The sequence below is a fragment of the Athene cunicularia genome (assembly GCF_003259725.1).
Source record: "Athene cunicularia isolate RWA chromosome 3 unlocalized genomic scaffold, athCun1 chr3_part1, whole genome shotgun sequence".
In the NCBI taxonomy this organism is placed as follows: Eukaryota; Metazoa; Chordata; class Aves; order Strigiformes; family Strigidae; genus Athene; species Athene cunicularia.
Window position 1 is genome coordinate 58844960 of NW_020799097.1, and position 18099 is coordinate 58863058.

Sequence of the window (18099 nt, forward strand, 5' to 3'; positions counted from 1 at the left end):
GGTGTTCTTGTTCCTGGCTAGTACTGATTCCATGCAATTCAGAAGATCAGCTGGGCTGATCCCAGAGCACCCTACAGCTGGGTGTTCTCCCTGTCAGGTGACTCATCTCTATTTAATATGCAGTGACATACACCATAGAATATGGCTATAAATGTGTACAAATGAAAGGGTCTAAAAAAGGTGGCTCAAAACATGCCATTCTGCTCTCTGTAGAGAGTATAGTACTTACAGGGCAGTTCAGAGGTAGAGCACAACCAGCACACTGATAGTCAATGAAGAATCAGCTGGTGGCCTCCCACAATCACATACAGTCTGTACTCCTGTCCAGCCTGACCACAGAAGCCATTTACTGGGCAGTAGTACCCACCACTGTACTGTATAATACCTTCTTTAATGTACTTTATTCTTTATCACTCCTCTTACTGCATGTGGGGTATCTACCTGATGGAAGGTTTAGTACTTTGCACACAGACACACACACACACAGAGCTGTATTGCACAGAATATACTGGTTGCACAAAACACCACGCATATTAGTGCAGCAGGAAAAAAGCCCTGCTTGATAGCACGTACATGCCTCTGACGTCCTGTTCACTTGCTATGTTTTGCCTGAGAAAAAAAGATAGCTTGGACAGACCCTGAACTTTCCCTTGTTTAACACAACCTGGAAACCATTTCCTTTCTCCCCTTCCAAAGTGACCTTTCTAACCCGTGTGCTCTGCTGCCAAATGAGAAATTAGATTCTGCTTGCTATTAACAAGTACAAACCACAGACTTGAGAAAAATCACAGACTATTTAAGGCTGAAAGAGACCTCTGGAGATCTAGTCCAGTCTCCCTGCTCAGGGAAGAGTCAACTACAGCAGGCTTCTCAGGGCTATGTCCTGAAGTTTCTTGAATATCTCCAAGGACGGAGACTCCATCCTCCACAGACAATGTGTTCAGTGTTTTACCTTCACAAAAAAAACTTATTCTTGTCCTGTCACTAGGACAAACTCACTGAAAAAGAGCTTGACTCCTTCTTTACACCCTCCTATCGGGTATTTATACACACTGATAAGATTCATCCCACACACAGGCCCCTCCCATTCTCCTGTCAAGGCCCTGAGGGCACACACAGGCCTTACTTAGTCGCCCTGAGCAGTCTCACCTGGGGCCTCCTGACACACCCTTCCCATGGGCCCAGGAGCTCCATTTCAGCTCAGGAGGCTTCAGGTCCTGCTTCAGTAATGTGAGAGGACTACTGGTCTCCAGCTCACCATGGCTGTGCCTGTGTCCACCCACGGACCTGTTGATCTGGCCTTGACCTAAGGATTTCCTTCTTGGCTTTACCTCAGACCTGCCTCATCACCTTGAACCTGCCTGTAACCTGGGCTCCTGTTCGAACCTGGCCATGATCTCTGGGTCTGTCCTGCTCCCCCCACTGAGGTACTGTGGAAATGGGCCTTGATTGGCAACACCTCTGTCCTGCGAGCTGTGTTAACCCTCCAGCTCCCCATCCCACAGGGAGCAGCCAGCCCCTGCTGCTCCCCAGCACCTCCAGGCTGAACAGTCCCAGCTCTCTCAGCCTCCCCTCATACAACACATGCTCCAATCCCTTAATCGTCTTCACAGCCCTTTGTTGGACACTCTCCAGTGTGTCCATGTCTCTCTTGTATTGAGGATCCAAGAACTGGACCCAGCACTACAGTTGTGGCCTCTGCAGTGCTGAGTAGAGGGGAAAGATGACCTCCCTCGATCTGCTGGTGACATGACTCCTAATGCAGCCCAGGATACCATTAACCTTCTTTGCTGCAAGGGCATGTTGCTGGCTCAACTTGGTGTCCACCAGGACGCTCCAGTCCTTCTCTGCAAAGCTGCTTTTCAGACAATTTGCCCTCAGCCTGTACTGCTGCCTGGGGTTGTTCCTCCTCAGGTGCAGGACTTCATACTTCCCTTTGCTGAACTTCATGACACTCGTCAACCCATTTCTTCAGCTTACTGATGACCCTCTAAATGTCAGTAACACTATTGTTATGTATCAACCACTCCATGATTTTGTAGCATATACAAACTTGCTGAGGGTGGTCTCAACCTTATCATCCAGGTCAGTAATGAAGACATTAAACATGACTGGCCGAGTGCTGACCCCTGGGATCCAGTCAGAGACCTGAGTGTGTTAATAGACCTTCACTACCCTGATGAGCTTCATCAAGGGCTTTCACCCACACCCCTGCCCATGGACCCAGGAGCTCCCATCAGAGCCCTGAGTTCCTGCCTGAATTACATTGTAGTTGTATCCAGCTGTCATAGCTGTACATGGCCATGGATCCTCTTGACCTTAACCCTGACCTGGGACCTGATTTCCTGGCTTAGCGTTGCACTTGCTTCACCACTCACTTTGTGATCTCTGGACCTGTGGTTTGACTTCCCAGCTTAATCTCAGACCTGCCTTGTCACCACAAACCTATCAGATGGTCTGGACTCTTGGTTGATCCCAGCTGCCTTCCCCAGGCCTGTTCTGGTCCCTTCACTCGAGTACTAAGCCCTGGCTGGTGGGGCCCCAGCCCTATGGGCTTTGTTACTGTGCATGGCTCCTGGCTTCCAGTTCCTCAGAGAAGCTGGTCATTGTTGTTCCCTGACAGGCACACTACTTGTCATCAGCCTCCCTATGGACTTCATGCTGCTGACCACAACTGTTTGAGCCTCAGCAGCCAGTTTTCAAGACAACCTCCCTGTCTGGTTATCTAGTCCATACTTCATCAGCTTGTCTAGGAGAATGTTATGAAAGATTGTGTCAAAAGCCTTACTAAAGTCAAGATAAACAACATCCAGTGCTCTCCCTTCATCCACCAAGCTGGTCATCTATTCACAGAAAGTTATCATTTTGGTCAAGCATGATTTCCTCTTTGTAAATCCATGCTGACTGTTCCAAATTACCTTCTTTTCCTTGGTATGCTTGGAAATAGTTTCCAGAACTATTCCCCCATCACATTCCCAGGGATCGAGGTGAGGCTAACCAGCCTGTAGCTCCCTACACCCTCCTTCTTGCCCTTCCAGAAGACAGAAGTGATATTTGCTTTCTTCCAGTCCTCAAGAATTTCTCCCATTCACCATGATCTTTCAAAGATAATCAAGAGTGGCCTTGCAATGACACCAGCCAGCTCCTTCAGCACTCATGGGTGCATCCCATCAAGCCCCATGGACTTGTGCACACCCAGTTTGTTTAAATGCTTTCTAACTTGGTCATCATCCATCAAGTGTAAGCCTTTCTTGCTCCAGACTTCCCTATTAATGTCAGAGGCCTCAGATTCCTGAAGGCTAGTCTTTACTAGGAAAGATCAATGCAAAGAAGATTCCCTGCACCATTCACCAGTGTGCACATATTTTCCCTCATCTTCATTTTGCTGCTGATATACCTGTAGAAACCCTTCTTGTTGACCTTCAATGTCCTTCACCAGAATTCAGCTCCAGGTGGGTTTTGGCTTTTCTAACACCATCCCTGTATGTTTGGACAGTGTCTCTACTTTTCTCTAGGATTACCTTTATTTCCTACACACTGGTATGGAGCACTCAAAAATTCACAATGCTGTAACCAATAGCTTCACCATACTGCATGGGGTTTTTTTCTAAGTGCACTGGAGACAAACATAAGAGACATTATCAAGCATTTGCAACAAAACATTTAAGTTGGATTGCCTCTTTTTCAGGGTGGGGAAAAGATGGCTTAGAAAACAAGTGTGAAAGGGTGAAGACTTACAATCCAGTCAAAAGCCCAGAGTATCACACTACATCTTTTACATTCTACTATGTGTCATTAGTATACTAGTTATCAAACAGTATTTTCTCTCTTTCAGGAACTACTTATTAATCATATATATCAGCACATAAAGAAGCTATATTTGCTTCAGTTGGCTCTTCTGATTCTGTAAGAATTATGCTAACCACCAAAGTTCTCAGAACCATCATTCTGAAGAAGTAATGAGTAATCTATTGAATAGTAAATACAGCAATTTCTGTGGCAGTTTTGTTGCATATGGGTCTGTTATCTGTGTTCCCATTTGAGGTCTTGCCAGACTCTTTCACCTATTTTTACACTGAAAACTGCACTGAGGTTACTCCCTGAGGGCCCATGACATGCTCCAGAATAGCCATCTGTACTATAACAGCAGAAGGTTCTCCTTCCTCACACTGGCAGATGAGTTCAGCTGAAACACAGGACAGCACTTACCTCCATGGTACTACTCTCTGCTTACCCTCCTAAAGCCAGGACAAACTACCCAGGGCTATGAGCCATCAGGAACACAGGCACCTGAAAGATGCACTAGGAAATTTTATGTGCAGAATAACTAATAAATCTAGTAAGCTACATGGCGTCCAGGTTTTGTAACTGTAGACTTGCTAGCAGCACCAGAGAATGTAAACACAAAAAATTTGTTGCATGTGGGATTGCTGAAGAGTTCAATCTAAGACTATGAGAAAAACAGCCCTGAAGCCAGCAGTAAGCACATGCACTACACAAAAATAAAGCTGTGGTAATGTTCCTTTCAATCTGAAACAAGTTCAGCTTTGACCTGTATCAGCACATTTCAAGTTCTGTTTTTCCAGGTGTTCCGTGAAGGGATTGGTGCAGTTAAGCAGTGGACTAAACACAGTATTTTATGGGGCAGAAATCATGTATTACTATTATTCATCAAAACCTTGGTGAGACTTCCAGTAAGATCATGACATTTAGTGTATACTGATTCTGTATGAAAACATGTATCTAACCTCTGGTTCCGCACTTAGAAAATGTCTCTGTTCTGCCTTCATAAAGCCTTCCAGCTGATAGAAGCAATTGTGCCAAGTCATCTGGATTTCCTCTAAATTTAGAGAAATCTGGTCTACCTCTATATTCCCCTTCATGCTCTTCTAGCAGTACAAAAGGGTTGAATTTGACTTCTCTATCATGCAATCTCTTTCTTTAAGAAACTAAGCAAATCATGCACAGTGTCTTACAAAAAATTCCAGAGACCCGTCAAAAATTACAAAATGGTCATAAATAAATTTGTAGTCAGAATTTTAAAAGCATAATATATTATTTTAAAAATGTAAGCAAAACAATAACAAAAAGAACCATAGATACAACTGTGAAAGGCAGCATGATATCCAGGGAGCTCATTTTTCACTTGGGCTTTTAAAGTTACCTAGAAACTTTTTCTTTCATTTCAGCAATCGAGTTGGTACCTCTATGTTTAAATTACATATTTAGACGCTTGAATGTTCATTTGAGTAAATAAATACTAAAAGTAGGAAATGCAAAGATAAAAACTTGTATTCTGTGACTGAGGACCATTACAGGCTCCTATAAAACTTTATGTCTTCTCCTAGAAAATTTGTAAACTTCTCAGGCTTACAAACAGCACAGTGCCAAAAAAAGATTAGATGACTAAATATAAAGGAAGCAGTTCTGGATTCCCCAAACTTTCCTCCATTTGTTAATGTGGTATGGTACTTTGAGGACCTTATTGAAGCTGTTATCAGCATCACCTACTTAGGTAATGAGATATAAAAGGCATTCTTTCTCCTTTAGATCTCAAGGAAGTCTTACCCTAAAGTCTGTAGCAACAGAGATACATCTTTTCCAGCTTGCCCCATTGTGAGTTCATGCTCACTGACCATTTTCTCTGATAACCGGCTACCATCCACCACCTGATCCACTGTTACTGCACTGTCCATTATTCCCACAGACAACTGGGCATGCAACAGTTGTGTTGGCTTGGACACTACTTCTGATTGCCCCTTGCCAGTAATTCTCAACAGTAGGAATTCAGATGGCAGCAATGGACTGGACTTGCTGTTCTGTATCTCATTTGCCATCTCATCTGGCTCCATACTCAGCCAAAGACCTTTGCCTAGTTTTTACACTAGTAAATGAAACAGTCAGGGTCTGTTCTCAGGACCTGATGCCAACCAGCACTCCACAACTTGGTCTCCTTTCAGCTAAAATGACAATACAGCTAAACTTCCCTTCAGCTTCCTCCCAAACAAGTATGACTGCATCCAAACCATCAATCAGGAATGAGCTCTGCCTCAGGCTAGACCCCAAGTTATGCCCAAGCACTGAAGCAGTAGTAGTCAACTCAGACCAAAACCATCTGAGGGATGTGCTAGCATCACTTGTCAATGTGTGGGCCCTACCTTAGCCTGATTTACTTTACAAACCTAGTTGCTGACTAATGGAAGCAAATCTGTAGCAAAGAACAACTTTAAAAAGCTTGATCCATACAAAAAAATTGTCTCAGGTGCTGACTTGAGACCAGGATGTAGGGACTCATGTCCTTTCTCTAATGCATAATTTCTATGTGTTTGGCTTTCAGTCTGTGCCTCCATTCTAGTTAGATTTTTTTAATAGAGGTTTTGTTTTTTTTTTTTTTTAACATAGAGCTTACTACAAAGAGACTCTGATTTTACCTGGAGGCTGTATGTAGGATCAATAATAACAGCTTTGACACAAAAATGTGCAAATCTAAGACCATTCATATCCATCACAGGAAGGAAGGAACACAAGGTAACACTGCCACAAAGAAGGGTCTCCCATGCCCCCATCAAACCAGAGAAGCAGCATTATGTTTACAGATTCAAAAGAACTGATCAAACTTAACTTTATTTTGTGATGGTTAAATACTTTTCTGTTTCAAACACATTCCAGACCCACTCTTTTTTCCTACAGTTGCCACTCTTTTATTATTACTTCCCCATCAGCAAGCAATCCTGCCATCCTTTTACACATTCTTGCAAATTTTAAGACAATTCAATAGGAATCCACAATGCAGCACACCAGCTTCAATGACTGCCTGAAAAAAAATCCCCTCTGGGCATCTTTACTCATAAAATCTCTTCACAATAAGGTATTTATGGAGCTTTATTCTTTTGAAATAATTCCCTATTTATTATATATGCTTTGGCACTATATTATTATTATTGACCATCAGGATATTTATGTTCAGTTTTGATAAACTCTCTTGAAGCAAATGGCTCATATGAATTGCTTATGGCTGATACATAATTAAAATGTAATTTTATGAGGTTTAAGTGTAAACTGCTTCTCAAATGCACTTTTTTTTCCTGTTTATGGCATGACATTTTCAGAGAATTACGACAACAGATTTTGTAAGAGAGATTAATTTATTTCTCCATTATGATTCGTTTGTCATATTCAAAGACCTAAACTGAAGCAAACTCTGCTTATCCTGCTCGCTGTGAAACTGCAGTGTGCGCTGAGCAAAGATGTCAGAATCACACCCTCACAGATTATGAATAGCATCCCTGCTGAGTACTGTTTTTAAAGGAACAAAATATTTGGGCAGGATACCAAAGGTAACAGAATTTCACACAAGCAAGTCTGACAGAAGTAACTGGGGGTTCTGCACTTAGAGAATCACTGAGCTGCACTTGGAGACAGAGAACTTTTTTTCTTTTTCCTGTATAAATTCAGGCAGAGACTTATTTCTCAGCTCTTTTTAAAAAAGCCTCCTCATTATCCTGTTGTTCTTTTCACCAAAACAAATTGAATTTTCATGAGGCAACAAAGTGAGATTCCAGATCACAGAAACCCCCTGCTTAAAGGTACTTTTAGTAGAGGTGTTGTTGATAGATTTGGTATTTGGGTCCTCTAAAAGACCCAGGAAGGAACTGGGCTTGTGAGACCTATTAAAACCTCCCCTGCTGCCATCTGGTGCCAGAAGCAAGTAAATTACTGTAAATCTTCGAAGAGTACCACTTACTACATGGAACCTGTGAAGCTGATCAGCTACATCAGCAGACATACTAACATCTCATCTCTCTCTCTGCCTTGTCCCTACTCCCTCCATTACCAGCTGTTTGAAATGAGGCTCAAACTCTGAAGAGAAATGAAAATATGAGATGCAATTAGGAAGTGCCTGGGGGACACAGTATGATGGAGGAGACTCAAACTTTTCCTTTTAAAGCAGCACAACCAAGTATCCATCTCCAGTGACTTGTATGCATGCAGCATGGGCAATAAACCAAAGCTAACAATCCGTGAACATTTATGAAGCCGACTTCACTGTGATCACAGAGACATGGTGGGATAGCTCACATGCCTGCAGTGTAGCCATGGATTGATAAAAACTCTAAAGGTGAGGGTTTTGCTCTACACAAAAGAGCAGTTCAGTCGCATGTAGCATTGCCTTGTAATGGGTGGTGGGCCAGCTGTGAGCTATGGGTAAGAATCAGAGAAGCATGTGTGGCATCACTTGGAGTATCTTCTAGAGACATCTGATGAATAAGAGGAAATAGATGAAGAATTTTTCAGAAAACCAGAAGTCGTCACATGATTTCTTAATGGTCTGAAGACAATTTCTGCCACAGGTAATAAAAAAGTTGGCTGTGGGAATCTCTTTGACAGACCTCTTGCAAATACTGAAGCTTTGCTCAGGGGTTTGATAGTACTGGCATCCCTGACTGTAAGATGGTTAAGTTAAAGGTCCTGAGAGAAGAGACCAAGACAAACAGTGGATGAGAGTTTCAATTCTAAAGGCATCCAAAAATTTAATGCTGCTGTTGGATATGGTTACCTTGCCTACTAGAAATGCTGCAAACCACCATGTATTATGAGACTTGTTTCCAGTTTCTTTCAACCTCACCACATTTTAGATGCTGCAGATTTCCATGTCAAGCATCTGTCTCAGGATAAGTTATCAACATTGTTAATATTTTGGAAAATTTCAGAAAAAATATTCAGCCCTTTCCAGGATGCGAATATCCTGGTTTGCTCATATTAAATTATTCTAGCAACTGTCCTTTTGAGAAGTTTCGGTATGCCTGTGATCTGGAACATTTTTGTGTCTGTACATGACATATACCTCATACCTTCCTGATTCATCCAAATCATGAGTGGCCAAACTATAACCCTGCAGAAATCTTTCATTCCTATACATTACTAGGTAATTATTTCTTGGGAGTTTAAATTGCTGAAAGTTCTATATTTACAAACTACCACATCCTCTCCCACCCAAGCTATCAATCTGCACATTTTCTCCAGTCAGAATGCAAAGCCTAACTAGACCTGCAACTGCTGTTCCATGTGGGTCTAGATAAAGCTGAGGCTAGGTATTAGAACCAGAATCTTTTCTACAGTGCTCACACTGATATACTTGCTGTTTCCTAGCACAGTGAGTGATTCTCCGCTGCTCTCAGTCCAGATGCAAAAGTGAAGAGGAAACAAGGAAAGGAACAGAACAAACCAAGGAAGCTGACAGATTTGTATGAGGAGGTGGAAGAATCAGGGAAAAGGACAAATTTTACAGAGAAGAGAAGCTGTAACTAAGAAATGGAGATAATACACACAGAGTAGAATAAGAGGAAAATAGACTAGAAAAGACTTGAAATCCAGACAGGAGATTAGATACTGATGAAGAGTTGAAGGATGCAGGGAAGGAGGCAATGGGAGGGGGAAGGACAAGACTGGGACTTAGGAACCAGAAGACAGCAAAACAACCACTACTACAGGACACACTGGGGGGAAAAAAAAAACAAACAACAAAACAAAACAAAAAAACAAAAACAGACACAGGATCAAGACTTAGAGAGAGAACCCAGACAATCTGAGACTGTGAGTTATAGGAAAAAGACTGGAAATAAGTGATTGTGGTTAAATGGCAGGAGAAGGGGCTTAGAGATAGAAAGGGCTGTGAGAAAGGAGAGACACTGGATTTTTATCAGAGATATAGTGGTCAAGCTGATATTGGTGATCAAGGGGACTGGGACAGGATCATGCCTTACCAGTTCTTTTCATAGATCTCCATTTTTTTGTTTGTTTGTTGTGGGGGAGGGGGGGCAGGGATTGTTTGGTTCTTTGGGTTTTTTTACAGCAGCTTTTGTTGTGAAATTTCCAGCTACCCTCCTGATTTCTGAGCAGTCAGAGATGTATAGGGAGCTAATCTGTGCATAAACAGGGCAGGCAAAGGTTGCAAGAGCAAGCAGAAAAGTGTAATTACTTTCCTGTGGTCCCACAGCAGGTTAGTATCAAAATCAGGAACAGAATTCCGGTCCCTCCTCCCAGCTTCAGTGCCCAGTTCTCCAGACCCTGCCGCCTTCTTCCATTTCCACAGAGCATACAAAACAGGCTGACTGACAAGACAGGCACCACTCCAGCAAAACACAGACCCATGTAGGGAGGCATAAACTCCTCTGCCTGCAGTCTGAACTGAAGGGACAAAAGACATCTCTGGTTCACATTCCGTGTAGCTATGGTTATTCCAAGCTCTGTATCTGAGCTAAAAACCTATGCTTAGAAGAAGAACATGGTAGCTTGACAGCATCACCCTAATGTGGCTGTAAGAACTGTGCTGTCTTGCACCTGCCCAGCTTGGAGCACTAAGCAATCTATTTCTATCCAGAAAGACATATGTCCCTGAAAAACACTGTGCCTCTTGCAAATCCATATCTGCATTTCAATGAGGATTTTTAAAGCCCTGTGTCCACTACATCGGTCAGATTTGCCCCCTGCTTCATTTCTCTCACAACAAACCATCTAAAGCATGGCTAACTGGACACTTCCTACACAGCTATAGCAAATGAATGAATTCTTAGTTCATACCATGATTGTTAAAAGCTCTACGAGTTAGCTAGGCTTTACAAACTTACCAACAAATTACTGAACATTAATTAATTAATTAAGGAACAACTCATTACCATTTTTTTTAATATCTGAAAAAAATACATCTAGCTACAGTTGGTTTCTCTTCCCTTTATGAAACAATTCATCTGCTTTGTTTTTAGCTTCCCAAAAAGCATTACAATTAACAATAACAAATAATAAAGAAGAAATCATCAGCAGTTACTACAAATAAATTCTAAGAGCTGACAATGCAGATTAAAAATCTTGTGTTTCTGGGTGGGTGTATGCAGGAATAACATAAAATAAAATAGCTGCACATTTTGGGGGGGGCTGAAAGTAAAAGTAGCTGATAGAAAACATATGCTTTGCTGAAATACCTTCCAAATCATGGATGCTTGCAAGTTTCTGCTGTTATCAACAACAACTTGTATTTGTCATGGAATATATCATAATTATTCATTTCAAAAGCTCCAAACCAAGAAAGCAAACAGCAACTTTCCCTCTATTTTAATGGACAAATACATTTACCAGTCTATATTCACCAAATGTTCACTGGAGAGCTCTAGATTTGTCTCTACAAAAACACATCTGCTAGCATTTATCTTTTATATATGTTTCCAGTCAAATTTACCTTCTTTTTAGAACAATATAGAATCTACACAGAGAGAACCTTGGCTTTGGTCTTGCTCTAGAGACTACCTAACAAAAAATTATTCTTCTGCCTCCAATATTTTCTATTAAGTCTTTTAACCATTCTCTGCTATCTCACACTGTTCATTATAAAAGAACACATTACCCATGGCAGTTACACATAAATAGATTTTAAGAAGAATGGAAAGGTGTGTGTTTTTGCAGTACATTTGATGACATAAAAGTTCAGAAATCAGTCATTACATACCCTGAGCACTGTTATGCTGGGGAAAAAAAAAAAAAAGCTTCATTGTCTTTGGAGATTAACTCTCACATTAATTCTAAACTCAATAAAGTGAAGATCATAATCCAGACAAAAGGTCTTGACTCTGCATTTCTATTTATGCTAAGTAGAACTTCCTTAAGCAGGAGGTTCCATTGGTTATAAGGCTGTACTGAAATGAGAAAAGGTTGTAAACCCATGAAACTAGAGGAAATAACTCACAAGGAAACAGAAAATTAACATTATGACTATCTGACAATGACATTTAAGATGCATGAAAACTTTGATTCCAGAGAAGAAAAGGTATTTGTCACAGAAAAAAATTCTAATGCACTTCAGACTGCTTTGAGTTGTTTCCATGGTTGTTTCATGTTAACATTTTCATAGCTTCTTCACAGATTCTAAATTTCAAATCTGTAAGAATTAGTGTTCTGGTCCCCCAAGTCATGGTATGCCTGCAAAGCGCATAACAATTTGGCTTCACTTCAAACCTGTTTTTCTCTCACTTGCACCTCCTCAACCATCCTCCAGCTTCCCCCATGCTGTGCTGAAAGCCCCAGCCTGAAAAGCAGCTTTCTCCTACTGAAAGGGACTCAGCAACCCGTCATAAATGAAAACTCCTGCCTAATTATGATGACGCATATAATGACTGGGCATAGCAGTTCTCCTTTCCAGTTCAGTATAAGGATGTATTTCAGACTCTGTCCACTCCACCTCTACTCTGGTGTAAGGTCTTACTGCATTTTTCCATTCTGCCTCAGTGTCTCCATTCTGTGACAGAGGGAATCATCCAACTGTTTCAGCTTCAGAGCCCCTAGCTTAAACATGACCTATCTTCTGGAGTCTCCAGTATCCTTCCATTGATACCAAGAGCAAAGACAGAAAGAGGCTGTCTTTGTTCATATTGTTCAAACAACAAATATGAACAAGAAAACACCTAAGCCAAAGAAAGAAGTGGAGAGCAGTATGAGAGCAATGGAACCATAGTTCAGCACAGTGGGCCAGCAGGAAGAATCAGGATAAGGAGAAAGTGACTATTGATGACAAAGAAGCCTATTTACTGGGTTAATTTCCTGCAGGTACACAGCTCCCAAAGAACATAAACTCTTAAACTGCCATTACACTTCACAGTAATCTGAAGACACATAAGAAGCAGCAAGGCAAAAGAAGCTTACAGCGGTACAAACTATCGGAGGGCAGGAGGAAAGGATCCAGAAATGGAAATCTATAAGAAAGTTGAATCTGAATGGACAAGAATAATGAACAATTTGGAGTAAAGCTAAGCTTAGCAACAAGTTGTAAGGATAATTACAGACAGAAGGATCATGCTCTAATAAAGAAGATGGTCCCAGAAACTGACTTGGATTTGATGGCAGAAACCAGAGTGAAAACAGAGAAGAAAGTCTCAGGCAGAGAGGAGAGGGAAGCTGAATAAAGCTTAGATTTCATGCCCTTTTCAAATCTGCAATTATCTGGAAAAGCAGTAGAAGGTAGAAAAAAACACCTGTTTATCCTCTACTAACATGTTTGAAATTCAGTTCCTGTAAAGAAAACATATGAATATATTTAATACTACACCACTTAAAGTAAGCACTTGCAGTTCCTAACAGTTCTGTACCTTATCATACAACTGAAAATTTCCTGCCTTTCTTAACAACTGAAATACATCTCTTCTGCTTCATACAAGATCAAAGTAGATATTGGCATTCCTGCTGGGGAATATTACTAAAAGTGAAAATCAGTAGCATTCATTGAATTTTAAACACTGAAATGGAGACCTGTTTCTAAAATCTGTTCTGAGAAGTCATTCTTAGTCAACAGTTTCTCTTTTTACTATATGCTTTGTTATCTCTGTCTGCCAAGCTATTACTGCTGTAATACAATTTTCTACTTACTTAATGGCATGGTGTCTTGCATCTGTATAATGGCGAATGGAGTAATTTTGAAGATGAATTAGATCTAATGTAAAGTTATGCTTAGACTGAAAGGCCAAGTAGAGTCCCTCACTTCCCAATACCCCAAAGAGCGTGACTGAACAAGATGGGGAGGTGTCTAGCTAGATCCCTGGTCTCAGCGTGCCTGCTAGTCCCTAGTGGTAGTTAAGCAAGGGAAAAATACTGGTCTTTGTAAAAACATGTGGGGAACATCATCTGCAGAGTTAGATGCCTGACTCCATTCAGTACTCTTCCTACATGTATCTTAACATAAGTACAATGTCTCAAAGTCTCTGAACTCTGTTACCATGAGTTCCACATTTCCCTCCTTGTATAGGAAAACCAAAGCCACAGTTTGGTTTCTGTTTTGCCCAGGAAACACTGAATATTTTAGTTTGTGCTCAGCTTCCCAATCGCCAAGCTGTACTTCAGGACTCTTTGCAACTTTCAACTTTTGACTGCCACATTTTGTGCCCCCAAAGCAAGTTATAGGAAGAGAGCCAGCAGTAAGAATTTGAAAACTTCAAATACTTCACGTAGAAGTAAATAGAAACACTAACCTCTTTCATTTTTTCCAGTTCATTCTGTAGTGCTTGTTTGGCAATTTCAACTTCTATAAGCTGCTGTCTTAATTTTTCATTTTCATCTTCTGTTACAGTACGCTTTTCTTCCACATTTTCTAATTCATGATGAAGTCTCACTGATACATCTTTTGCAACCTAAATGAAACGGTATTTCAAAAGACAGATTAAAAAAAGAGAATTCCTGATGCAGTGCTTACTGACTAAGCAACCATTTAGAGATTAATTCTGGACATTTGATGGAAGTGGTATGTAAAGAAACATGCAGACAAGGACATCCACAGACAGAATTCTAAATTATTCCAAATTCAAGCCAATTCCTTCCAAAAAATGGTACGTTATTCCTATGGACTTCACTGGAAACCACGTTAAGACACTAAACCCCAACTCCTTCTAGGGTTCTGTTACATCAGTGGTAAAACAGGACCTTCATTATTCCTGGAGACAGTGCAGCATCTATTTTCTCTCAACCACTGCTAGCTTATGTTCTTCAATGCATTACAGTGTATGCCCTCCAAATATTTAACATGCAGAAGCATCTAAAAGCAGCCCACCTTCTTCAGGCCTTCCCTACCTGTGCCTTGTATAGGACCACAAACTGACATATCTTTATTTTTACCCAGTTAGTTTCAATGTCCTTCATGAGCAGTTAATCTAAATATCTGGCATTTACTACTATTGGTTCATTTAAAGAGTAAAATATGAACAGATGACTTTTTTACTGACCTTGTGTTCACCAAAATGACATCCAATATTTTAAATAAAAATAGACACTAAGATTTTTTTTTTTGGGGGGGAGGTTTAATGTATTTTCACAGAAAAAGAGTTAAAAGGCACATGTCAGGACCTAACTCCTTTTCTTCTTGTAAAGTAATGAGAATTTTGCCATTCAAGCCACTTGCATTGTATTTTGTGAAAACACCGGAAACTATAATCATGCACCAAAAGTATTGAGATATACACTAATCACTGTTATGATGGTGATTTAGACATAGAGTTTGAAAAGCCTAATTTCCTGCTTTTTTTAGAACATTGGAAAGTATAATTAATCCTTCTTAGCATTAGCTAGGGGAGCTCAGAGAGCTATCCTTTATGGCTTTCACTATAACAATCTTTATGTTCGTATATCAAAGAACTCTATTTGACATACTGAAACTCTAAAGGAAAAAAATAACCATTTTAAGCAAGCAGTCTAGAAGGATCTGATCTATTAGAAAACAGCAGCAGCTAGTGACTCAGCTTGCCCTGACAAGAAACCCAGTGTGTGTGAATTACAGATACAACACTGCAGTGTAGCACAAGATCATTCAGTAACCTCCCCCACTGCACACGCACTCAAGACACATAATGCCCAACAGAAAGAGCGAGTGGAGGGGAATTTCAATTATAACTATACTCCAAAGAGACTGCAGGATGAGCTTAGAATCACACCACAAGGCTATAGCTTGATGTCTTTTCCTACACTCAGTATTAAACTGCTCATCTGGTTGTCCAACCAAAGTAAATGGAAAATCATGGGGGACATTTTTAACAGCATCTTACCAGAACCTGTCTTCAGACCATAGATATAGTCTGGATCAGGAAATGTAACCAAATAACAAAATCGTTACTAGTAGTGATTTTTCGACACAAAATTTGGTGGAGTAGCAATTAATGCAGGGAAATTCTACAGAGCATTCTGGATTACACAGGAAATGGGACTCACTTATGCAAGATGCATTTTAATACAGCTATATGTAAACTGTATCTCTGAAGGATTAAGTCCCCTAATATATTACCTGTAAAAAAAGAACAACGTTATTTTGGATAGAAATTCTTCAAAGAGGACTTGGGAACACTACAGAGAACTGCATGTGAATTACAATTGCAGTTAGCCAACACCCAGAATTCAATTAGGCAGAAATATGGCATTAGATGTTCACCCCTACTCTAAAGCAGAACCAATCTGTGGGAATACTCTGCAGAAACACTGTTCCTTTCCAAAGAGTCAGTTGTGTGGTTATTGGGAAAGACATGGGAGAAATCCTAATTAAAGTGAGCCCTTTGTCCAGCTTAACCTAAGGCTTTAGGGGCTATCTGCTATATTGCAGGCGAGCACCTCACCAGAGGTGCCCTCACCATTTCCCTCCCAGGCCCTGCACATGCATGACTTGCTAATACAAAGTAACATCGAGCCAGCAAAGAAAGCAACTCTATAAGCTGGAATCACAGTATTCACTTGGGACACACACGAAGGCTCACGTTCAAACTCTGTCTGCAAAGGTGCGTGTCTCAACTGTCCACCTAAGCATCATCCCGAGTGTGCAAAATAACCCTTGTTTCCATCAGAAATTTCCCTGGCAAATGGGTTGTTTTGCTTCTGACCAGGAAGACTCTTTTGTCAAGAGCCACATGGACACTTGTAGAACTCTCACAGACACAACAGCAAATCTGGGTTTTGAATATGTACAGACAAGGAATATCAAATAGAAATAGAGAAGGATACTAGCATTTTACATGGCATTAGTGAGAAAATTACTGGAATGTGTCTTGGACTGGTTTCTACATTTTAATAAGAATGATGACAAGCTGGAAAATTTTCAGAAAAGATGATCCAAGTCTTTAAACCAAGCCTGGGAAGAGCAGACCTTCAATCCATTATACCTATCAGAAGGAAGTTTAAAAATGACCTTGTTCCTGATCATGTATTAAATTAGCATTTTCAACTGTAGTCTGAAGAATCCAACAAGCCATAGGTATCTAGAGTCCTAGCAGTAGTGTGGTGAATAAGCTCACATCTGATATACAGAGTTTTGTACTTCCATGAGAAATGGCCGGAGACCTGTCAACTGAAAAAAGTTTAGGAGCCATGATTCAGTAGGAGCCTTAACAAAGTCTAGTGAATGGAAGCGGAAATTAAACAGCTTCCTACTAGCACAAGGAAGGTTGTTTTTTTTTCTGTAACTGGACCAACCTAGATGGATATTTTTGGCCAATTAGACCAATTGAGATAATGGATATTTTACCCACAGCAGTCTTTAAACAAGAGATGAAACCTTTTGACAATGGGCTGTGGTTCATCCAGATGTTATGGACGAAATACAGTTGATTACACACTGAAATGTGATGGGTTTTGAGTATGGTTTCAGGAGGATGTGGAATATCCTGGCTTCACTGAAGATAACAGCAGCTCTTCCACTGACACCAACAGAGTCAGGATTTCATGTTGTGACTCTGCAAGTATTTAATCTGCCAGTCCTCTGAAATCTTTACTGAAGAGTATCCTAATCACCTCAAAGTCAATGGGACTGTTCAGGCAGGTTGGTTTAATTTTGCAGTTGTAGGGTTATGTTTTTGCATTCATCATAAAAGACCCAAAACCTCTAGATCCTAATTTGTATTTGAGTCACTTCTTGCACATTAACTTTACAAAAAACGATTGGTCTAAAGCTGAAAATATCCTACCTGTGTACTGAAGGGCATCTATTACCAAGGAAAGGTTGGCCATTGCTATCCTACGAGCTGCACTGGGTGCACAGTAGAATGGATGGAAATGCCTGAGTCATGAGAACCAAGAGCACGGTCGCGTCTCTGTCTGAGGCGCTCCCAGCCCTTGACACCTGGTAAGGTCCATACCTTGAGGTCCTGCTCCATGCTGCGCAAGAGCTCACCATCGATCTCGCCAGTCTGGGCGTAGCGGAGCCTCTTGCGCTCGGCCTTGCGCAGCCGGTACTGAAGGATCCGGCAGTTCTTGTTGGCTCGCTCCAGTTCGTGGCGCATTTCTTGAAGCTGACAAGCGTCCTCCTCGAAGAAACTGTCCCTCATCTCGTCCATCTCTGTCCTCAGCTCATCTATCTCGTTCTGGCACCGGGGCGAGAAAGGGACAGGGACGCAACAGGTGGGTCAAAAGCACAAATGTCAGCACGTACAGAGGAAGGCGGCCAAAATGGAGCTCCTGCCCGCAGGGACGCCAGCCAAAGGCTGCCCGGCTCATCAAAAGCACCGCAAGGAAGCGGGGAAGTGCCGCTGCCCGCACGCCCCACGACTGGGCCATCTTAACGCTGCCCCCAGCGCCAGTGCCGGGGGAGAG

The 18099-nt window shown here is 41.3% G+C and overlaps 1 protein-coding gene across 1 annotated transcript in view; it reads right to left on the minus strand.

The window, feature by feature from the left end:
• Positions 1 to 17904, minus strand: part of SOGA3 (SOGA family member 3) — a 30307-nt gene extending 12403 nt beyond the window's left edge. The window contains 2 exon segments of the mRNA XM_026846291.1: positions 14010 to 14168; positions 17646 to 17904. Coding sequence (XP_026702092.1) covers positions 14010 to 14168; positions 17646 to 17843 — 357 coding nt within the window. The 5' untranslated portion in view covers positions 17844 to 17904.
• Between the last annotated feature and the right edge of the window lie 195 nt (positions 17905 to 18099).